At 49.3% G+C, this 24,097-nt stretch overlaps 1 protein-coding gene across 1 annotated transcript; it reads right to left on the reverse strand.

Annotated features, from left to right (window-relative positions):
• Positions 1-1,418: 1,418 nt before the first annotated feature.
• On the reverse strand, positions 1,419-19,989 carry Rsph1 (radial spoke head component 1). The gene is made up of 9 exons (XM_008827365.2): positions 19,848-19,989; positions 17,617-17,730; positions 17,399-17,504; positions 10,246-10,336; positions 9,624-9,759; positions 6,415-6,486; positions 2,920-3,076; positions 2,274-2,408; positions 1,419-1,577 (listed from the first exon to the last, which is right to left on the reverse strand). The coding sequence occupies exons 1-9, from the start codon at positions 19,899-19,901 to the stop codon at positions 1,525-1,527; spliced, it is 918 nt and encodes a 305-aa protein (XP_008825587.1). The 5' UTR covers positions 19,902-19,989; the 3' UTR covers positions 1,419-1,524.
• Between the last annotated feature and the right edge of the window lie 4,108 nt (positions 19,990-24,097).

The raw sequence follows: 24,097 nt of genomic DNA on the forward strand, positions 1-24,097 counted from the left end.
ACCATAACTGACACATCACAATGAGTGCATGGCAAGTATCTTGCCAATGCCCCACAGAACAGATCACAGTTTGTCATGAAACAAGGCAATCTCAGGAAGGAAAAAAATGTAGGAAAGGTGTTCGAAAGTTGTTCTGGGCAGCACATTAAAGTTTTCTAGATGTTTTTGGTTTTGTTTTTCAATTTTTCATTTGTAATTTCATTTCCTTTTTCTAAAAAAATGTTAATGCCATTTTATATTTCATCTTTTGTTCGTTTGGGTTTTGGGGGGCTGTGGGTTTTGCTTTGTTTTGTTTTTAGTTTGAGACAGGATCTCACTATGCAGTCCTGGCTGGCCTGGAACTCACCATGTAGACCAGGCTGGTCTCAAACTCACAGAGATCCACCTGCCTCCACCTCCCAAGGGCTGGGATTAAAGATGTGTTCCACCAAGCCTGGCTTCTATGTTTTATCTTTAAAAGGCCTAGATTGGGGCTGGAGAGATGGCTCAGCAGTTAAGAACACTGATTGTTCTTACAGAAGACCCGGGTTCGAATCCCAGCACCCACATGGCAGCTAACAACTGTCCATAACTCCAGTTCCAGGGGATCTGACAGCCTCTTCTGTTCTCCGTGGGCATTGTATGACACAGGTGCACTTAAATACACACAGGCAATACATGAAAACACATAAATTTTTTTAATTAAATATAAAATAAATAAATAAAAGGCCTGGATTTTCTGTTCTTACAGGGATCCAGTGTCTAGGGACGGGACCAGCAAGTGTCATGCATGACCACCGCAGAGGCAGACATTCTGAGACGAGGTGGCGGCACTTGCTCTCTGAAGAACTTGGGAAGAGGAGGAGGCACAGTGTAGGAGAGAATGAGCACTTCTATTACAGGCCTTGGTTTTACCCCCTCCCCCCCTCCCCCCCACCCAACCCCAGCCCCAGGAAGGATGGAGGGGCAGGAGAGGACTCTGAGGCAGGAAAGGGGAAGCCAGATGTGTTTGACCAAGGAACCTGAAGAGGGTACCACTGCTGAAGCCCAGCCTGTGAGTGGCTTTGCTCAGTCAGGGCAGGTTGGTGCTGGGAGCCTGGAGTCCACAGAGCGCGTGGAGGATGCTGGGCAGATGGCACAGCCCTTCTGCCTCTGGGGCGTCTTACAGAGGCCACAAGACATTCAAAATGTTGAGTTCAATGAGAGGTGTGTGCAGTGGTCTTGCTTTCTGGTGTTTTCCTAGTTTGAGAGAGACGTTTTAGTAGAGGGTCCTCCACTAGCTCTGTGTGAAGTTCATTCTCTCTCTGCCTCTCTGTCTCTGTCTCTGTCTCTCTCCCTCCCCCCTTCTCTCCCAGGAGAAAACACATTGGTGCCTAGGAACAGCTGCAAACCCAGTTCACAGAAACTGCGGCAGAGGCTGCTTCAGAAACTCAGGACGCTGGGAGATTTATTTACAATCACAAAACTTAACAAACAACTGAGAGAGAAACATGAACAGCTGACTGGTATCAATGTGCACAGCTAGTGCATCCCCCAGGCTCCGTCTCAGTCCTGCTGGTCTGACTGTCTGTTGTCATCTTCATCAAAGTTCACATTGTCTGGGAAGAAGACACGAGAGAAACATAAAAGTTAATAATAAAAACTATTAAATTATTTAGGCATTTAACACCAGCCCCTCCCAGGCCCCATTTTCTGTGGCATTGCACAGGTCCCTGGACCAGCCCCGAGCTAAGGCCTCCCTTACTTACCTCTTTGCTCTGAGACCAGACACCACCCACTCAGCCCAACACCCCAATTCTGAAGAGAACCATCTTCATTTTATCCCTTCTCTCTCTCTCCCATGGTGGTTTCCAAAGATTCCAGGTGCCTGAAGTGGAGCCCCTGCCCTCCGGCTTGTTGAGGTGGAAGCTTCCAGACTATCCCCCCAAACCAGTTAAACAGCACTAGTCCCTGGCACCGTGACCCCTTAGCCATCCTCCTGGGACTAAGATATGGTCAAAACAGTGTGACAAGCTAAAGCCACATAGTTTCTAAAGGGCCACTCAGGCCGAGGACCGCCCTCCTGTGAGCTGTGAAAAGCACCCAGGGCACCAGGCAGTACTTGCCAGGGCCAGGCTCCACAGGAGACAGGAGACAGACTGCCCGGGAGGTCCTGCAGGTCTTCCCCCGGCTCATCCGGGTCCCTTGAGCCTGGCCTGAGGATGGCGTGGTGGAGGGAGGACCCTGCTTCTCCCAGGGCGCATGACTGGCCTCGCTCCCCGGCTCTACACATTCCGAGGAGTGCATGTTCTCACCTTGATCCATGTCATGGCTGTTCTCGCGGCTCTCCTGCCTGAAGGTGTCTATGTCTTCCTCTCCGGGCCTCATCTCTGTCTCACCTTCGAAACCCTCCCCCAGAGCTTGGGCTTCCGCTAAGGTGTCACCTCCACCTGGAATGAGGGAGGACAGTGAGGTCACCAGGGAAGGTGAGTCCAGACCTGTGTTAGGTGGCCTTCCTGGTCTGCCCAGCAACACCTGCTACTCCTTAGAGCAGACTTCCTGTCCTGGGCCCCCAGCTCTAGCCCAGGCCTGACCTCCAGACCACCCTGCCCCACCCTACCCCCAACTCTCTTGACAAGACCACTGTAATGGATAAAAGGAAGTACCCCCTGAATCCTTCTTCCAGGGGGACCTGCGACCTAACTTCTATCAGCACCCCTCACCCAAGTCACACCCCCAGCCAGGTACTGTCAGGTGAGCTGTGGCTGCTGGGGATGACCCCAAGGTGGCTGGGGCCGGCATCACAGCTGGACCTTCCTTCCATGCAGTCCATCTGAACCCTTCACCTTTACTCCCTGGGGGAACCCCATCTCAAACTCTTGCCCTTACAACATCCTGCATCCCAAACTGACCCAAAGGTCATTTTCCAGAGAGACCCTGACAACCTGGGGCTCCTCATACCAGTAGCTCTTTGTGCTTCCTTCTGGCCGGGTCCCTCAGCAGGGTACTGTTCCTCAGGGAGTGTCGGGGTCCACAGGGCCAGTTCTGTGATCTTGAGTGCTTTCCATTTCGGAACCATACTTACTGTCTCGTCCTCCTCTTCCACTTCTCCTCTTTCCTATTTTAAGTGCAGAAATACAAATTTACCAGTTTATATTTTCTTAAATATTTAAAGTCAACAATGACGGGCTGGAGAGACGGCTCATCGGTGAAGAGCACTGGCTGCTCTTGCAGAGGACCCGAGTTTGATTCCCAGTACCCACATGGCAGCTAACAACTAGCAGTAACTCCAGTTCCAGGGGATCCAACACCCTCTTCTGACCTCTGAAGTCATTGCATGACACAGGTACACTTACACACATGCAGGCAACACGCTCATACACATAAAATAAAAAAATAATAATACAAATGTTACTAAGGGAGAAATGGGTAAAATGGGAGTATTTAAATGGGAGGGGGAGGGAGGGCTATACAGGGAACTATGGGGATAAAGGGGAAGAAGGAGCTCAAGAGAGGCGGGACCCTAGGAGGCTGGTATTATGAAGGAAGAAATGGGGGAAATGGGAATACTTCAAAGGGGGAGGGCGTGGAGGGAGGGTTAAACAGGGAGAGAGAGGAGAGATAAATAATGCCTAGCTCGTATAAAAAAAAAAAAACCAGAGGGAATCATATTAGTCCAAAAACCTACTGACGAATTACACATACAATATCCCTACATGAGTCCATGTGTATAGCTGAAGACTACTTAACAAGAAACAGTGCCAGACAGGAGAAACCTTCCTTCAAGTTGTTGGCCAGGGTAGTCCAAGAGACTCCCAAAACTGCACAGGCTATTGCCACAGTCCTTGAATGCCTCCCAGAACTTGATGGTAAGAAGACCCTATTGCTGAAGACAGGACATACTTTGGACACAGGATTTGGAGCAATGGAGCTGAACTGACCTGGAAGCCCCCTCCCCTGAAGGCAGCTCTCATGGCTTTGGAGAGCGCTATGAAAGCTGCTCAGGGAGAATATCAGTCAATGGTCCAACTCCATCTTTAAAGTCTAATAACCACATCAACGACCAGCACAGCAAACGACATTGGTGCAGCAGAGGCACTTTTATCTTGGGGGTGATCAACAGCTACGTAATTGGACTTCAAGTGCACTCAGTGGGAGGAAACTCACTGTGGTACCGTAAACATAGCCAAATACACATAGATGGACAGGCTTAGATCTTAGAGAAATTCCCAAGTATCCCAGTCACCACTCATCAAAGAAGCTTCTTTTGAAATAGAGGAAATTATTAGCGTTCCTAACTGGTCACACACAGAGATTGTCCATGAACTGCCAAACCTAAGCAGCACATCTACAATGCAGCCTGTACACCTGAGGATCATGGAACATAGAACAGGGGTAAAGAGGGTGCTAATGCATCTCTCAGTTCTCATCAATGAAGCTCCCTCATGCAACAGAGGGCCAGGAACACAAAAGGTCACAAATGGCCAAAGTGTGGAGAGTAAGAGTCTGCAGAGTGTGGGTCCTTGGACAGGACTCCTATTAAACTCCCACCCAGGGCTCAGAGACCATTGCAGAAGAGGGGGTGGAAACATTGTAAGAGCCAAGGAGGAGGTGCATGGCCATATGAAGTAGAGTCCTACAAGCTCCTGGGACCCTGCTCACATGAACCTACAGCAGTGGTGTCAGCATGCACAGACCCATGCAAACTCAGCAGACAAAAACCCAGCACAGAACTGTGAAATGGACAGCGGGCCCCAATCTTGGTTGAATAATTATTGGCAGCTGATTACTGCTGGGTGAGGAAGAGCTGATCTTCTTAAAGGAAGGAACTCTAGATAAGCTGCCTAGACCCCAGTGGATGAACTTGCACTGAGGGATATCTGAGGATACTAACTAGACATGATAGGCCTTAACACAAATGACAGAATGTATGAATTCCAGTGGGTGGGGGCTATGGGAGGGTGCCAGTGGGGAAGGGGGTATAAAGATGATTAAGTTTGATTATGATGTTCTGTATAAAATACACAATAATTCTATTAAAATTTACAAAAAATAGTAAATAAAATATTTTAAAAGGCAACAAAGACGGGCTCTGACTTGTTCTTGATCCTTGTGTCACACTAGTATAAATCAGAACAATTCTGACCACCCACGGCATCATCTAAGGGCTAGCAACGGATCTTGCAATGCTGAACAAGACAGGAAGCCAGAGACCAGAGCAGTGACACCGTGAGAGGCTCATGGGCTTGGCATGTCCCAGAAACAGCTGAGGAGTAACCAAAGAAACAGCACTGCTTTGCAAAGTTCGGCAGTATTTTCCAGATCCGAGGTTTGTCATGTAAATAACAGAACAACACTTGCTCGAGTCAAGCCCTAAGAAATCCCTCAGATGTTCACGTAGTGGCAGGGAGGTGCATAAACACGCAGGCCCCCCCGTGTCAAGGGTATGGAGACAAAACTTGAAAGAGGACTGAGCAGCTGTCCTTTGTAAATGTACCACATCTCACAGTCATTCCAACAGGGTTGGAGCCAACACATGTCAATTCTGCCAAGGACATCCGTCAACGTCTCCATTCTGGAACTTTACAAATTCCAAAGATCTCAGCAACAACCCACTAAGTACGCAAAACCTCATGGGCACACAGGTGGTACCAGCCGCAGACAGAGTTCCATACATCTGTCTAAGCCACTCAGAAATGAATTATTCTATTTCTTCCCCAAAGTTCTGCGTTTCCTCGCCCATGAAGGTGACACCAGTGTTCCGGGTGCTTAAGCCTGACCTGTGTGAGAATCACCCCGAAGGCTCACAGAGATACACATGCTGGGTCCACCCACACAGCTTTTGACTCAGCAGGTCAGGAGTGGGGCCTAATAATTTGCATTGCTAACAGGCTCCCAAATGACCTGAGGTTGCCAAGCCAGGCATAACTCTCTGAGAACCTCCCCCAGAGCATGGGGCCCTGCACACCACAGGTCCTCCCTGAGGAGTGGGTGTTCCTTTCTCCAGCTGGTGGCCATTTGTTCATAAGTTCTCCCAGGGAACTGCCCCTCCCACCAGGGTTTCAGAGTACCCCCACCAGCTTAGAGCCATCACAGACAGGTCAACTGCTTCTCCCAGATCCTGCTTCCTTCACAGCAGCTGACCCCAAAGCACGCCCAGTAAACCTTACATGCACACCTCAGAGTCTTGAAGTTGGCTTTCTCAGTGTCATGAAATGATCTGCGGCCTACCACTGCCAGTGCCCTAAACATCAGTGTTTAGAATGTGACCTTATTGGAAAAGAAGGTGATCAAGTAAAAATGAGGTATTAAGATGGGCACAAGAGAAACGATATGAGGTATTAAGATGGGCACAAGAGAAACGATGCCAGTGACCTTCGTGGTTGATCACCTTGCCGTGTGGGATCCCGTGACCAAGCAGGTGAATACATAGGTGGCATCTACAGGTCAACTCACCACATCTGTTAGGCGATATTCACCATGCTGTTCACATCCAATGTCAAATATGTACTTCCCAGGGCCGACAGGCTGAGGAGAGAGACGCGCAAAGCACTTGAGCCAACAGAAAACACAAAAATGTTTCACAAATTCTAAAAACCGGCCCCCAAACACGCATCACCAGGCAGTCAAAGAGGGATTCGATGCTTTTATGAACTCATGTCTGAGGGAACAGGTAACTGCTCTGCCCTTTAAGACCTCAGCCACACTTTACAACTTCATAAAAGGGGTAAGGAATGTATTTATTATAAAGCCTGTAAAAAGTCAGTACCTCCAGGCAGACTACCCAGAGAGAGGGCCCTGCCAACGTGCTGACGTGTATGCTGTAACAATGATTCTAGTACCCAGCATTTAAAATCATTTATTTAGTGTAGGAGTGGGTGCCCACGTCACTGTGCACATGTGGAGGTCAGAAGACAGGAGTCAGTTCTCTTTTCCCACTTTGTGGGTCCCAGGGATCAAACTCAGGTTGTCAGGCTTGGCAGTAGACACCTTTAATCCACTGAGCCACCTCACTGGCCCTCATCGGGCCTTTCAGTTTATTCATTTATTTATGTGTATGAGGGTTCATCTGCATGTATGTGTACCATGTACATACAGTATCTGCAGAAGCCAGAAGAGGGTGCTGGGTCCCCTGGAACAGGAGTTACAGATGACTGTGAGCTGCCATGTGGGTGCTGGAAACTAAACCTGGGTCCTCTACAAGAGCAGCCAGTGCTCCTAACCACTGAGCCATCTCTCCAGCTCCTCTATAAAGGATTCTTTTTGGCGAACTTAAACCTGTTTTTCCTTTTCGGATCTGTTTAGAAAGCCCTCTTTCCTCCTTTCAAGTTAGTAGCTATTCACCTATTTTCTTCCATATTCACTCATGCTCATATTTAATTTGTTATTTCTTCTAGAAACTACCTTCCTCTCTAGCTGAAGGACAAGCTGTTTTTCTCTCCCTGTGTCCCTTTTACCCACAGGTACTGGACACTCATGCTGCATGAACACGGATGCAGGCAAAACATGTGTACACATAAAATTATAAATGAATAAAAATTAAAGTAGAAAAACATGGCTGAGACTGAGATAACAAGACGTGCAGTGATTCCCGTAACTATTAATTGGCAAAAGCGTTCCACAATCCTCTCAGATGTTGCCAAGTGATATAATTTGGAGTGGGCCTCGCTAGGGGGCCTATCTAGCGATCTAGTTTCCCAGCCCAGTATTTCCTGGCTCCCCTGGCCACCCCACCCCCATTTCTTCATTAGTCTCCAATGACACCCTGATCCGGTGTTCAGTGACTTTTACCTCCTCCCAGTCCACCCCTCTTGTCTGAGCATCTCCATCCTGCTGTCTCCCTGTGTCAATGACGTGCCAGCAAACACAGGGACAGAAATTTTTCTAAGACAGAAACACAAACTGGTGAGAAGGAGTGAAGAAGCCTGACCTTCCTCTGACCACAGAAATACATGTTACAACATGCTTACCCATCAGATATGGGGGATGGGTGTTACTATGAGCATGTGTGACACAGACACCAGAGACCCGGGTTCTGCCCATAAGGGAATAAATCCACGCAGCTTTTCAGGACAATGGGCAGTGTCTGAGGGGATTTAACACAGCAGCCCTTTACGTCCAGCAATTCCATTTTCCAGCTGTGGTGGCTAACACCGTCAGCCAAGAGGGAACCTCTGGAGGAATTCCCTCCATCAGACTAGCCAGGGCTTTTTCTTGATTGCTAATTGATGTAGTAGGGCCCAATAGGGCCCAGCTCACTGTCAGCAGTGCCATGGGCAAGTGGTCCTCGGTTGTGTCAAAAAGATGGCTGAAAGGAACCTGAAAGTGAGCCAGTGAGCCAGCTCCCCTATGGCTTCTGTGAGCTGTAAGGTCAAATTAACCCTCTCCTCCCCAGGTTGCTGCTGGTCATTGTGTTTATCACAGCAACAGAGAGTAACCAGGACCGTCGCTTGCATAAATACACTTATCAAAAGACAAAAAGACAACAGTTTAAAGATCTTTACTGGCTTTCATTCTAGAGTCAGACATCACCTGTTTATAAAACTGACTATTTTCAGATGAACTGAGCAGTCTTATAGGCAGAAGGACTCATTAAAGAGAAACACAAAACGGAATGTGGCTTGTTCTGGAGCTTGCTTCCCTCTAAGGGTCACAGCAGAGGAGACTCCCTCTCCCTGGAACTGGAACTGGCCTGCTGGGGTCACGTGACACCTTACCTTTGCTTAAGACAGACAACCCAGTATGAGGGACATGTGGTGTGGTCTGCTGGGCCAAGGCAAGAGCTCCTCTGACCAGACCAAGCCCTCCTCCATACGACCAGATGTGTAAGACGATACCAGATGTACCCTTGTATCCTGATACATTGTGATCCTGTGTGAAACTCTCAAAACTGACTCTGCATACACTGTATGTGTAGGGGTGTGTGTGTGTGTGTGTGTGTGTGTGTGTGTGTGTGTGTGTAGGGACTGGGGTTTGGGGGAATCCCAGCATCAGACACTTTACAACTTTAAGTTTTAAGGTAACCAGCAGCACAAAGCCTGCACTTTGTCTTCTTTTCAGACCGGTCTAGTCCAGCTTATTGATTTCTCCGGTGGTTAAGGCATGAGTTATGTGCAAACGAAAACGGCCGTTTGGAGTCTGAAGAGGTCGTGAAAGTCGTGGTTGTTCGCCTTGTCAGCTTCTGACACTGTCAGTTTGCCCAACAGGCTCTCTCTTTGGGGAGTCTCCCTCCAGCCCTGATCAGGGTCTGAATTTCTCAGAATGTCTCCAGGGCCAGAGCCAGGCAAACAGGAGCAGCCAGTGGGGGTGCTGGGGAGGCCTCCAGAAGGGGGCAGGGTCCTGAAAGCCCTCCCTAGCCAAGAGCAGCAGGTTGGCCGCTGGCATGAGGGGGAATTCTGGGGTTCTGCTTCTGTTTGACCTGATTTACCGGGGGCTGGAACACACACAGCCAGTGAAAAGTGTCCCAGGACTAAGGGCATTACCAAAGGAGATGCGAAGTGCTACTGAGGCCCAGGGAAACAGGCCCAGTCACCTGCCTCCCACCCCACCCACCCTATGCTCTGTGGGCATCTGAGGCACTTGGGGTGACACCACCATCCGCATTTGTTGGGGATGGATGGGCTTCTCTGAGTGGTTAGTGTCCACACAGCTTCATATTGACTTACGTTTTTGTTCAGGAACTTGCCCTGGTACCTGTGGTTCAGGTGGATGAGCTCAGCAGCGCCCTCTTGCTGTCCATTCACCCAGCTACCGACGTACTTACTGCCCGTCTCCGCATAGAAGTAGGTGCCTTGCCCATGCCTGGAGGAAAGGAGAGGGCATTTCGACACCGTCCTGTTTGTAGCACTGACTGTGGGACTGCGGGTGACCTGGGGGGAGGCCAGTTTCCTGTGTCTACATCACTGGAAGGACTGTGTGCCACCACATGGGGCTTTAATAGATGCGCATGCACGGGGCTTGCAAGTTGCCTGTGCACAGCAGCTTTCCCCAGGCAGAGGCAGAGCTGCTCGAAACTGGATCTACCTGTCCCGGCCCACTGCGGAAGACAGCAGTCCTTTGCCTCTGCATCTCTCTCGGCAACACCACCGCCCATACACACACACACACACACACACACACACACACACACACACACACACACACCTACCCTACAGCATGGAACTGACTTAAATGGGGTTCTCTAGAGATGTGTTTCCCAGGAAGTGTAAGCAATCTGAAAACATGATCTTCTACTTACACCACAGATGGACCCCCAAGAGGACCCCAAGACGGAAGTAGAAGACGAACCTCTGGTGTTTAAACCACTCTCCAGTGTAGGTGTCGTTGTTGACGTAGTAGTACACCCCTTGGCCGTGCCTTTGGTCGTCCGCCCACTCCCCTGAAAGGACAGGAAGCCAGATGAAAAGGAACTGATCCCAGCTCCTGTTGCGGGAAAGAGAACACAATGGTCTCCCACCCCTCCATTCCCCGTCCTCCTGTGCCAGCTAAGAAGAGCTGAGTCAGGGGCTCCAGGGCACAGGTCTGGGGGCGTATGCATATGGGCCAGCCACCTGCATGCTTTCTTTCACACCGCACTGGTCTGGTCGGGCACGGAAAGGGTTCACACCAAGCTTGTCTGACCCGTAGCCAGCAAACATAACACCCACTCCACTGGCCTGACAAGTGCTTGGCGACCGAGGTCCAGCCTGGCCACCTGGCTCCAAGGCTGCCCTCTAGCCCAGCCACCGAAGGCTGCCCACCTGTGTGCCAGCTCCCACACTATGGTTCTGTGTGCTGCCTCCCTGGCCAGAATGGCCACTCACTCCCATACAGTGGTTCCTGCTCATTTCTCACAGGCTTGATGGGAAATACCGAGCGGAAAACTTCCTAAAACCCAGAGCACAGCTTGGCGACAAGGTCAGCAGCAAACCTGGTTATCAAAGGGAATTTGAAATGAGTCTCTCAAAATGCCTCAACACCTGCAGCTCAAACAGGAAAGACACTTAACCAAGGGCTTCTGAGGTGAGCATCACCTAGAACTTTACATACAACCAATAACAAGTCTGGACCCAAACGGCGCTTTCTACACTATGAATAATTAAAAACCAATTGTGATCAGTTTGTTGATCAAAAAGAAAACTAATAACAAATTGTTTTCTATTGGAGAGAATATTAGTGAACAGAGATGGGAGGTACCTGCCTAGCAAGTGGGAGGCCTGGGTTCAATCCCCAGTGCTAAAGGAAAAACAAAACGACGTTGGAAGAAAGCTAGTCTATGATTCTACAAGGATGTCCATCTTTAATTTTAAAACTCCCTCAGGTTACCGCCTTAGCATCTGCGTTGTTTATGGTATTTAATTTTTTTTATTTATTTTGGCTTCTCATTACAAATGAAAATTCACTTTTTTTACAACTTTGTGTCCTTTTTCTTAGAGAACCCCCAAAACGTGTATAAACTTCTGACACACACGGAAGCTGCCAGGAAAACGATAAAGAATCCACACTAGGCTAAGAAAAGTTAACTACCCAAACAATGTGTGTTTCCACGAATAAACTGAAATTGATCCACAAAGGGGAACTCTAGAATTTTCCTGAATCTCTCCGATCTTTATTTAGGAAGTACAACATCCTGATTGCTTTGTGACCCAGAAGATCATCTGTACAAGTGACAGCACATGGGGCCAGGGCAGACAAGGGCGCCCGAGGCAGCGCCAAGGACAGGATCTCCAGGGCCAGCGGCAGCTCGTGAAACAGCCTTGCAGAAGGGCACGAGAGCCCCGGGCGGCAAACGCTACCCCTGGAAAAGGGACTCGGTCACATGACTCGATGTGTGACAGGGATGTGAGCAAGAAAGAGACTCCAAAATTGGGATAATTCACTAAAAGCGACGCTTGGCACTGAGCCTGTGGTTGCCTGGAAAGGAGCGTCGTGCGCAGAGATCTGGGGTTGTCCCCACCGTCGGTGACAGCGACAGGCCTGCGTTTTCGGCATCTGCCGATTCCCTACTGGAAACATGTCCACCGGGGCCGGTCTGGAGCTGCTTAGAGAACTGCAAAGAGACTTGAAAAATTGGCTTCCGAGCGAGCGCTCTTCCTGCAGCTCCGCACGCCCCTGGGGCGGAGGCCTCAGCTGGAACAGTTACTTTATTTGGTTTCTTCCCAACAAAAGACTGAGACAAAATGAATCCCTCTCTCTCCTGCTGACCACTGAGCTGGGCTCCAGGGTGGTGTGGCGAGAAAAAAAATTGCATGCTTTGCAGAAACTTTTCCAAGATGAAAGAGAATGCTTACGTTGCAAAAGTCTAGATTAGGTGCTAGTGAAAGCTGGTGAGCTCTAGCTAACTCATGTGAGAAACTTGGGAGAGACTCCCCCAGCACAGTAAGCTCTGAGCAAAGGGACAAGGCCTCTCAAAGGAAGGTCACCAGCACCTGTCACAGTCACCCAAGACCAGGAGTCCAGCACCTGAATGACATTTGGAAATATATTATTCTTGTTTTAAATTTGCATTTAACTTTTTTTGAAATGTTTTGAAAAATTCTTTCTACCCATAATCCTTTTCTTCTCCTCAACCTTTTAATTCTTTGTCGTCTTGGGAGTACACCTCAGGCAGTGAGTAGGCTGGGCCTTCCCCTGGGGAAGATGTCACCTAGCTTGTTCCACAGGTGTGACAACTCTAATACCCGTCCCTTAAGCACCAGGCTCCCATCCCAGGTCTGGAGGGAGAGGAGGGGTGGCGGGGACAACCCGGATTAGCAGTGATTTAAAATGAGAAGTGAGGAGCCCTCGGCCCCTCTTTAAGATGCTGGTTAGTCACTGGTTCACCGTATTGGTTGCTGTTCTGCCCTCTACAGTGCAGACAGCCACAGAGAAGAGCAAGGACTAGCATTTGTGGGGACACAGCATGAATCTCTGTACGTGTCACATCCTCTGTGGCACCTCTGACCAGTGTGTAGTTGTACAGATACAGGGTCATGTATAGCGCCCAGGGCCACACAGCTGGCAGGCAGCAGGGCTGGGATGAAACCACATGTGGTGTGTCCCATTCCCACTCGCTGGCTCCTCTCTCCACACTCCCCAGGAGCCCAGTGCTCAACCCCTCCTCCACCATCTCCTGCCCCAGGGAAGCTTCCAGATCAGCCAGCTGCAAGTCATCACTGCCCTTTGGCTTCTACGGAACGTGGCTGGAACTTCTTTCCATGCACCAGTTCTGTAGAGACAGGGGTGCTTCCTCTCCAATCCCAACCTCCTGCCCCTCATCGGGCCTCCAAACCCAAACTTCAGAATCCATCAGGGCCCAGAGGCCTCTCCAACATCTGGCACCTACTGACTCTCTCTCTCTCTCTCTCTCTCTCTCCCCCCCACGCTCATGCTCTCACTCTCTCTCTCTGACTCTCTCTCTCTCTCTCTGTCTCTCTCTCTCTCTCTGCCTCTGCTTTTCCAGGGTGCCTGATTGGGGCTGTCTGGACACCTGAGAGGCCAGTCCTAAGGCTGAACCCACCACCCTGATCCTGTGACATAACCATTCTCAACACTGTGACAGACATCAACCCCCATGTACCACCATGCATCACAATGAGTAATTCAGCCCAGTTGGATGCTGTTTCCTTCATTGAAACACCCCCTGCTGGGGTCTCATGAAACTTCCCAAGTTCAAAGAGCTGCAGGATTCACAAGGCCTCTCCCCTATGCAGAAACAATAACAAGGCTGGACAGCAAAGTCTGACCTGGTAGCTGCAAGCAGATTGTGCATCCCTGTACTAGGGATGCAGCTCTCCTGAGCTGGGACCTGCAAGCCAAATAGACCCTGTCCTCCCCAGGTTGGTTTTGGTCAGCGTTTAATCACAGCAATAGAAAGCTAACCAAGACACCATGTAAAAACCCAGGTGTGGCAGCGCACACGGTAAGCCCAGTGCAGGAAGAGGGAAGGAGAAGGTGGGGCCAGGAGGGTCCCCAAAGCTCACTGGTCAGCCAGCCTAGGGGGCTGGTGAGGGGCTCAGTGGGAGACCCTGCCTTAAAGAATAAAGAGAGAGTGAGGAAAGCAACTGGTGTCAACCTCTGGCCTGAACACACGTGCCCACATGTGTACATGTACCACATTAACATACATACACCACACACACCACAAACACACACACCACACTACATATACTACACACCACACACCACACTACATACACACCACACACACACACACACACCACACACCACACTACACACACACACACACACCACACACACACACCACACACCACACTACACACACACACACCACACACCACACACACCACACACACACACACCACACTACACATACACACATACACACACACACACACACACACACACACACCAGAAGAAAAGAAAAAGAAATGCTTGGCCTTTGCCCAGGCATCCTAGCACAGAGCTCCTAAGACCTTTGGATTTCCTAATAAGTGTCTTTAGTTATTCATAAAGAGTTACTTTTAAATACACCTGAGTTTACACTAAAGAGAAACTTAGGATAGGGCCCTTAGGTAGCCTCATGAGAACTTAGTCAGCAAAAAAGTTCCAGAAACAAAAATGGTCATAGGGTTGGAACGATCAGCTCCTCTCACCAGACCTGGGGTCCTCAGATTAAGCTCTGTAAAATCCCTTGAATGGTGGGATTTGATGATGGGTTGGTGACTACGCCTGTATGCATGGATGGAAGCACACACCAAACTCCATAGGAACAGGGGCTCCTCTGCACTGGACCCTTCTAGAACTCACACTGTAAACCCTTTCATCTAACTGTTCCTCAATTTTCTATATAATGTCCTTTATAATAAAACAGTGTTTCCCTGAGTTCTGTGAGCCATAAAAGAAAATCAGTGGGTGAGGCTGTGGGGACCCCTAGCCCTAGTTAGCCCTGAGCTGGGTAGAAGTGTGGGCAGCCTGGGACCAGCCCTGACCTGGGCATCTGAGTTGGAAGTTAGCCGTGAGGCTGAGCCTTCACTGGGGGTGTGACACTAACTCTGGGTGGCTGGTGCCAAGACTGAACTGACTCCTTGGAAAACCTATTGTCTGCAGAGTTGGAGAGCTGCTTGGTACGGACACCCACACTTGCGCTCACAGGTCCTGTAAGCAGAGAAAAAGTTTTCCTTCAGTAGTTGACCTCTATTCCCTTGAGGGGCCAGTACCCACATGTGGGTAGTGGGTAAGATTTTTCTCTGAGCACCTCTTTTTCTCCTAATCCTCATGCTTAGGTCTATATTAAAATATCTTTAATAAAATCCCCAACTCTGCTTAAACAAGAAGTCCTAGAACCCCCCTTTTTAAATGCACTTTACGTGTAGTCTAAATTGTATTGACATTGACACCAAGATCAAAAGCGACAAGATTAGGCTCACAAGAATTTGGAAAGAATTAAATTAAACCCTAAATTAAACTGCTTAAAGCTCATTAAAAGACAGATGGTGAGCTAGTAAGGCGAGCCTGCTAAGGTTTAGGAAACAAAACAAGTTCAATGTCTAATGCAGAGGGCGTGAATACCTCCACCTGTCTTAGAAGCTGATGAGTGGGGCATAGTGGTACACACTTTTATCCCAGCACTCAGAGGCAGAGGCAGGTGGATCTCTGTGAAATCAAGGCCATAGTGGTCTTTATAGTGAGTTCCAGGCCAGCTGGGGCTACAGGAAGACCCTGTATCAAAAACAAAAGAAACTGGCAGAATTTCCTTCCTATGATTCTTTGCTGTTATTATTAGTGTTTGCTTTCTCTGGGAGCAGAGCAGGTAAACTGCTGGTTCAGGTCAGTGTTCTCCCCAAAGACCGTGTGTGCAAAGCTTGGCTTCAACACCTGGTTCTACCAGGGTGTAGTGGAAACTTCAGGAGAGATGGAACCTGTGAGGCAAGTCAGGTCACTGGGAGCATGCCCTCAAGGAGGATCTCTCTCTCTCTCTCTCTCTCTCTCTCTCTCTCTCTCTCTCTCTCCCCCCTCCCCCCTATGGTGATTTGTCCTCTATAGCCTCCAAGCACATGAACACTTCTCTATGGTGATTTGTCCTCTATAGCCTCCAAGTATTTGAACACTTGATTAGTTGGTGGTGCTGTTTTGCGAGGTTTAGGTATGGTCTTGCTGGAGGAAGCACAGCACTGGGGGTGGGCTTTGAGAGACACAGCCTGCCCCATTTCCAGTTTCATGCTGTTTCCTGTTCCTTCTTGAAGACGTGAACCTCAGTTTTCTGCGCTGGCTGCCTCCTGCCATGATGGACTCTAATCCCTCTGGAACCATAAGGCCAATAAACTCTTCCTTCTCTAAGTTGCCTTGATTGTGATGTTTTCTCACAGTAACAGAAGTAACTTATACACTCCCCTCCTCCCTTACCTCTGTTTCCTGGCCAGCAAGCGGTGAACAGCTGGGTCTACCACAGAGTCTCACCAGGATGTCCTGCTTTGCCACAGGCAGAAACAACATGGCCAGATGTTCATGGACTAAAATAGTTAAAATTAAAATAAGCTCTTCCTTCTTTTAATATGATTGTCTTGGGTATTCTGGGAATGCAGCTTGCACTTTAAGGATATGTCACCCTCGTTAGGAAGTGATGCTGTCACACAAGGTGCAGCAAGAGCGTCTCTAGGTATTTCACAGGCATCAGTCTAGTCCATCTGCATGCTACAGGTAAGATGCTGAGACAGAAAGAGGAGCTGTGCAGAGTTACACCTGCTGTCCCCGCAGTCCAAGGCTAAGGTCACAGATAATTTTGGAAATCAGATAGAAACTAGGTTACTGTTTCCTGGGGGCACAGACGGAGGAGAAAGACCCAGACATACGCGTTAGCACACACTTTCTGAGGGTTCACAGCCCACTCCCTGCCTTCTCTCTACCTGGGTCTGGAATTAGGCTTGCTGTGTCCTCACCAGGCGACAGTTGGCACATGGGGGCACAATGGGGTTCTTAGACATAAAGTAAGAGTTTCCCTGAGGCATGACATCAGCATGTACGGAATCACAGACTGGAACAGACAGCACACCCAGTCAGACCTGAATTGAAGGAACTCAAGGTTTAGAGAAGCACGACCATCAGAAGAGGGGTTGGGTAGAAACAGGAAACAGCACAGACAGCTTCAGGGAGAGGCTGCCACAGGCATGGAATCATGGGTCTAAGCCACTCTTGGATCTGTGCCCACCCAGCAGCCCCCACCTCCAGTACTCTAAGACTCTGGCTCACAGGAGGTCATATGCTATCCACAGGACCAGTCATATGTCCCACGGTGGACTGGTTGTTTAGTTAGTTAGTTGATTAGTTGGTTAGTTGCTTAGTTAGTTAAAGGATTTCTAGCCTCCGTGTCAACACAGAAACACAATTCATGTTTGTTGAGTGTCAGATCTAGAGAACTCTAAGAACTTTATCTTGTATACTTCAGCATCCACAGACAAGTTCAATGATAAGAAGGGAAAACGCCCTGCACAACACAAAAGTCTTCTCTGTGGCAACACATTACCTTCATATCTGGATCCATCTGGATATATGAAAGTGCCTTGGCCGTGCTTTTTATTTTTAACATATTCTCCAATGTATCGGGCACCATTTTTAAATCTGTAGACGCCCTGAAATACATTCATGATTTAGTTCATATTGTTCCTGACCTTCATATTCACTATAGGATATTAATAGAACATTTAATTGGGAAAACCACCTTCCTAGGTCACCAATTCTGACCTGGCCATTTCTTTTACCAAATTCGTATTGCCCTTCGTACGTGTCCCCGTTGGGCAGGCGTGCTTTCCCATGTCCGTGCCGCTCCCCGGCTTCATTCCGACCTCCTTCATACTCCTGGGTAAAAGAAATGAAGCTAATTATGGCTGCTGTCTGTTAAGTGCTGGCCACATGCTAACATCTTACAAATACACAATGCAGGTATCCACAGTGGAAGCCTCCCTCCCTCCAACACCTGTGCTTGTGATTAATTATGCTAATCTCCAACCTGTAAACAAAGTCAGCCCCTGTATGGAAATGCTAAGTAGTACGCTGTGTTCAGCTCAGGAATGGGCCAAAGAGGACGTGCAGGTGGGACAGGTCTCTAGCCCACACAGACTGTTCACTTTCTCCAGTAATCCAGAACTTAAAGAGAAAATGCCTTAAGAGAATGACCTCCCGCACATGCCCCTGGAGTGTCTGTGGAGGCCGGTGTGCTGCCAGAAAATTCTGCTAGAAAGGAGAAGGGGGAGGAGGGACTAGGAGAACTCGGGGCTCCATTGATCTTATCTTCAAACTCCCTATCCAGTGGCTTATACTTCAAATACTCTGGCCCACTCTTAAATAGCCATGAATCTGTCGTATAAGTAAACTGAACTGGAGATGATACAGGACTTGCTGAGCATGCCTAAGGCCCTGGGTTCCCTCCCTAACACACACACACACACAAACACACACACACACACACACACACACACACACACAGATGAAAGAGAGATGTATGTCAGGAGTCCCAGCTTCTTTTAAGGGCTGAGGCAGGAGAATTGGAGGGTCACATGAGCCCAGAAGTTCAGGCCAAACCTGAGTCCTACCATAAGTCTCTGCCCGCTCCAAGGTAAAAAGTAACATAAGCTTACGATTGTCCTAGTTTTTCCTATTGCTTACAAAGTAAATGCTCCCTAGCACCTTATACATGAACGTAGAGCCTATATAATATATAATAAAATGGCCAAAGCATACAGTAAGACTTAACAATGGGCAGCTTATAATATCATGTTTATATCTTAAACATACACAATCGCATTTACTTAAATTTTTAAGAGAAAAAACATGGAACTGGATCTGACCAGATGTATTACAAGAACAGACCCATTACATGGGAAAGCTCAGAAGCAAATAGCCGGGCATTTCATGACCTCTTCCAATACTGCTTAGCCTAGAAACTCCTGCCTGAAATACGTGTGGCCTTACAGATTTGTTTCCTTGGGGTTGGTACGAACCACAATGTGCAAAAGGCCCTGCTCCCATCCCAGAGGCCTCCTAGCCCAACACTGAGCTGGGAGTGTAAAATAAAAAAGAATCCTTTAAATTGCCCAAATGTGACCTAAACACCATAATTATGGGGTTTAGAATAGGTTACAGATCAATAGGACCATGTAGGGACAAACTAGAAAGTGTGCTGAGCAGGCCTTAAGGCTGGATTTCCCCAGAGGTAGGTCCTGAATGTGAACTTAATCATTTCTTTGTGTGTGTCGTGGTGTATGTGGGGGAAGGATGGTGTGCACGTGTTCTCACGGACGTTTGCATGTGTGCGTGCAGGTGCCCACAGAGAGCAGAAGCTGACAGCTGGTGTCTTCCTCAGTTGACTTCCACCTTCTTTTTCAACAGGGTCCCTCACTGTACCTGAAACTCAGATACAGTTCGACTGGGCTGGCTGCCTAGTGAGCTCCAAGGATCCTGCCGTGCCCAGCGTTTAATAAGGGTGCTGGGGATCTGAACTCAGGGCCTTACGCTGCAGGGCAAGCACTTCACAGACTGAGCCCCAGCCCCCGCCCGGGGACACACTAATTGCACAGGACTGCGGAGCCCGCACACACTGCTGAGTTTGGTGTTTTGCTCCAGCTCCTGGCTCTCGGAGGTGCATGACTCCCATGCTGACAGACCGCAGAAGCGGAGAGCTGGTGGCCCGCCACGAGGTCCGATCGCGAGGCAATGTGGCATTACAGAAGCCGCGCCCGAGTCCGCAGTGGGTCCCGAAGCGCTCGCCGACTTCACCCACCCCCTTACTCAAGCCCAGGAATCTTTGCCTTTAATGGGAGGCGGGTGTGGAAGCCAGACGTCACCGCGTTTCACCTTTCAGATCGGACGCCGCGCCGACGGTGTGGCCGGGGTGGTCCGGTCCCCGGACTCTCCATCCTCCGGTCCCCGAGCCGCAGCGCACCCCGGAAGCCCCTTCCCTGACCAGGAGCTCTCACCCCAAGATCGTTCTCTCCCTCCTCCTCCAACTCCTCGGAGCCCAGGTCCGACATGGTCTGGTCTCAGCTGGGATCTCTGCAGCCGCGGCTCTAGCAGGCAGGTACCGGCCCCCACCACGCGTCCGGTGTCGCCATGGAGACGCGGTCCCGCCCAGCGGGCCTCCCAGCCCGGGAGGGCGGGGGAAGGGGCGGGGCAAGGGGAGTGGGAGGAGCCAAGGGTTGGGATGCTGCCCTAGCAACGCGGAGGGAGGGGGAGAGGAGCACCGGGAGGTCCCTGGGGCCGCCCTTGGGTGCTGCCCTAGCAACGGAGAGGGCATCTTAGCCAATCACTACCCAGGAAAAGGGAGGAGGCGGGACGGAGGACGTTAAGAAAAGCCCTGGGGCCGCCCTAGGATGCTGCCCTAGCAACGGGGAGGGCGTCTCCGCCAATCGCCGCCCGGGAAGGGGGAGAGGGCAGGGCCTCGGCGGGCTGGGTACCCGCCTGGTCCCGGCGGGTTTTAGCGTGGACACCGTGTCTCCGGCCCCTGGAGTGTCCTCAGCGGGCCGGTCCGTGAGCGCCACCAGGAACCACCTAGGACGTGGACCCTCCGCAGGACGAGTCCCAACTCTGGAGACCAGGTTCTCGCTGCGCTGCGGACACTGCCCCTTCTGCCCATCCTCTCTGTCCCTCGGGTTCCCCCCGGGTTGATGCTGAGCGACCCTTCCAGGGTCTATGCCCTGCGATCTTCATGGTCTATAAAGACCTGGGGCGCTGGAGCGATGGGCGCCTGCCTCTGAGCAGATGCCCTGCGCACTGGCTGGGTCAGGGTTTGTCTTCTCTCCCAACCCCCACTCGGGGCCAGCAGACTCCCGGCCTCCCACCTGCAGGTGTCCCAGAGCGAGTTGCTTGGCCCTCTGGCTGCAGGCACACACCGGGGGCCACTAGGACCCTCCATGTCCCCATGCTTCCCTCTGCACTAGCTACACCTCAGACAAACCAAGCCACCCACGCTCTCCCCCAAACATCACCAGTCCTTAGCTCTGACTGGGTCAATGCACCGCCTCCCTGGAGCGCCTGTCTCCCCGATACCAGAAAGCCAGGACACCAGTACACTGGCTGAGGAGTTGCCTCCCCACACAGCTCCAGATTCGGGATAGGGATAACCTATAGGAGGGAGAGGGAACCAGGGCCTGGAGGAGGAGGAAAGGATCTGAGGTCTATCACCTATTCATGTCATCGGTGTGTGATAAAAATGTAAAAGTTAATTGGGGACACTTCTTAAATATTTACTTGACAAGTTAAAATGCTTGTCTGCAATGTACTGACATGATACACATCCATACGGGGTGCTGATTTCCACAAACACATCCACACCACCCATTGTGGTCACCTCTGTGTTTGACAAGTTAAAATGCTAATCTGCAGTATACTGATGTGATATACATACATACAGGGTGCTGATTTCCACAAACACATCCACACCACCCATTGGGGTCACCTCTGTGTGTTTGACACTTCAAATCTGCTCCTTGCCTTTCAAATGAACGACACGCTGTCATTGGCTGTGTTTGCCATGCTGCGTCTCAGCTTTTATACCTGAATGTGTGTACCTTTTGACCAGCAGCTCTGTAAGTCTGACCTTTTACCATCCCCAGTGCTGGGGTTTGAATGGCTCCTTCAACATCCAGGTATTGTTGATGTGTGCTGGTGACTTTTCTGTCTCGCTAACAAAACACCTACAGCCATGAGCTTGATAAGGGCAAATGGTTATTTTAGCACCTGTGGTTTAAGAAGTTTCAGTCCATAGGCCATTTGCTCTGCCACTTTGAGGATTGGGTCAGTATTAATCCCTGGCCCCAAGGCCTGGCTCAACATCTGAATACTTAGCTACATTAAGAAAAAAAAAAAACAGTATATATAAAGAGAAATGGAAAAATGAATTTATAATTTTGTCCAGAGGGGTAGAGAAATTCTCTCCATCTTCCCCACAACAGTGTTACAATTCACAGAAAAGATGAAACAAAGTCAGGAGATTCACATATGTAGATGTAGCTGTGGGCCCAAATTACTTGAACTGGAAGATCAGTCTTTCTCCTGACAGTGTCCTTCCTCGGGAACCAGGACTCCAGGGCACGGCCTTTCCTGGCCCAGCTTGTCCTAGGGAAATTCTGATCCTCATGGCCGCCTCTGTTACACCTGTATAGCACACGATGGCGGGAGCACAAGGAAACCAATCACACCATGAAAGCCAGACAACAATGGAGGGAGAGACCACGGTCCCAATGTCTGCCTTTAGGGCGCACCCCAGTGTTGGGACTTTCCTCAGTCAGCCCCACATTTTAACTGTCCCACCACCTCCGTATAGTGCCATCTGCTGATGACCAAACCTCAACACGTGGGCTTTGGATTCCCGGTGAGAGAGAAATACGGTAGGGTTGGAGATTTCTTTTCTGTTTTACTTAAAAGAATCTATTTCTGTGTGTGAAAACAAGGGGCAGACAGAGTGTGAAGCCTTCGTAGTGAGAAGGCGGCACGGGTCACCCTGTGCCCGATGGGGCGGTCTTTGGCCTGGGGCTCCTGAGGCTCTTTTGTGACTGGCCAGGGTACATACTTAGAAATGGAGACAAAAATAAGGAAAAGCTGCCATTTTGGTTGTTACAAAGGTTATTGTTGACATTCTGGGTTTGGGACAGGATAACAGATGGCCTCCTCCAAGCCAGGCTTATAGAGCAGCTGGATGCTGGGGAGACGGGTTCACTGCCGTGGACTTGGTCAGTTTGGTTTGTTTTCTGTGACAGGGTGGCCCACGCTGGCCTCAGACTTGCTATGCAACTGAGCCTGACCGTGAATTCTTGATCATCCTGCCTCCATCTTCCAAGTTCTGTACCACCATGCCTAGCTCAAAGTTCTGTTTTGAAACATGGCCTGACCATTGTCCATTTGTATGTCCAGCTTCTCACATATTTTTGCAAATTATAATTTATCTTCAATCTAAATATTCTAGATAACACACTGTTGGTTTTTAAGTATAATACCTTAAACAATGATAGCACAATCATTTATTTTATTAATCTATTCCGGAATTTCGGTCTAAATGGAAGGAAAACAGATCATAAAGTATTCTTTGATGAAAACATTACTTACGGAGCACCACATTCCCATGCTGGGTTCCCATTGCCTAGTTAACATTAGTGTCCTCAAGAAATGCATCTGCCCTTCCAACCTCCATTTTCTGTTCTGTAATCTATAAACTCCTAAGGTTTTAGAGTGCTGCTGTAGGGATCAGAGGTGATGTTTTATTAATCTGTTATCTGCTATAATAGCTAAGTAATGTTAATGACAGCAAAGATGACATTACAAAGACTCCCATAGCAGCAGCCACATAGCATTCCCCTCCCTCCTGCTCCAAGGTGTATTACTTACTGTGCATCGGGGGTGGGAGGCATGCCAACATGAACACGGGTGTTCCATCCATATGAAGAATCACCCATAGACCTTTCAGCGCACACACTGCGGCTCTTTCCTTCAAACACAGAACCTTATGGAAGGTTGCAGTCTTAGCCAAACTCCCAGGTCCAAATACTGAATTAACAAACTACTGGCAATTAGCATACAAGACCCTGAAATTATGCAGTTTTTAATATATTTTTAATATTTTATTATTTTTATTTTATATGTATGACTGCCTGCACATAAGTGCACCCGTGTCATGCAATGCCCGAGGAGGTCAGAAAGAGCATTGGATTCTCATGGAGCTGGAGTTATGGACAGTTGCTATCCACTATGTGCGTATTGGGATAGAACCCAGGTCCTCTGCAAGAGCAGCCCGTGCTCTTACCTGCTGAGCCATCTCTCCAGTCCTGTTTTGTTTGTTGTTGTTTTTAGTTACAAAGATAAAAGATTCTAAGCACTGTGTTTTACCAGCGGCTCTCTCGTGAGTACTGGGGTGAGAGGGTCATTACTTCTCTACACTTGGTACTTCCCACATTGTGACAGTTGAGCATCTTACTTCTATAGTAAAATGTCCAAAGTATTTTAAACGTTAGAAATCTGGAATGGTAATATGATCAAGTATATGCAAATAAATGTTAGCTTTTGCCTCATAAAAAATGTTAGAGATTCAGCTTTCTAACAGGAGTCAATGTGTGCTAAGTCCTGAAGCTGGGCTGGCCTAGTGGTAAGCACTTTACGTGTATTATCTTACAAAATCCTTGCCTCAGAGAGGCAAGATCATTGTCCAAGAGTAGACAGCTGCTGGGTTCAAACAAGC

Source organism: Nannospalax galili, unplaced genomic scaffold (assembly GCF_000622305.1).
Source record: "Nannospalax galili isolate Female #2095 unplaced genomic scaffold, S.galili_v1.0 scaffold652, whole genome shotgun sequence".
Classification (NCBI taxonomy): Eukaryota; Metazoa; Chordata; class Mammalia; order Rodentia; family Spalacidae; genus Nannospalax; species Nannospalax galili.

Coding starts and splice junctions, on each gene's coding strand:
- Rsph1 (XM_008827365.2), bottom strand. CDS start 19,901: ATGTCGGACCTGGGCTCCGAGGAGTTGGAGGAGGAGGGAGAGAACGAT. Junction 17,731..19,847: donor AGGGAGAGAACGATCTTGGG/GTGAGAGCTCCT, acceptor TCTTTTACCCAG/GAGTATGAAGGAGGTCGGAA. Junction 2,409..2,919: donor GGAAGCACAAAGAGCTACTG/GTATGAGGAGCC, acceptor CCCTCATTCCAG/GTGGAGGTGACACCTTAGCG.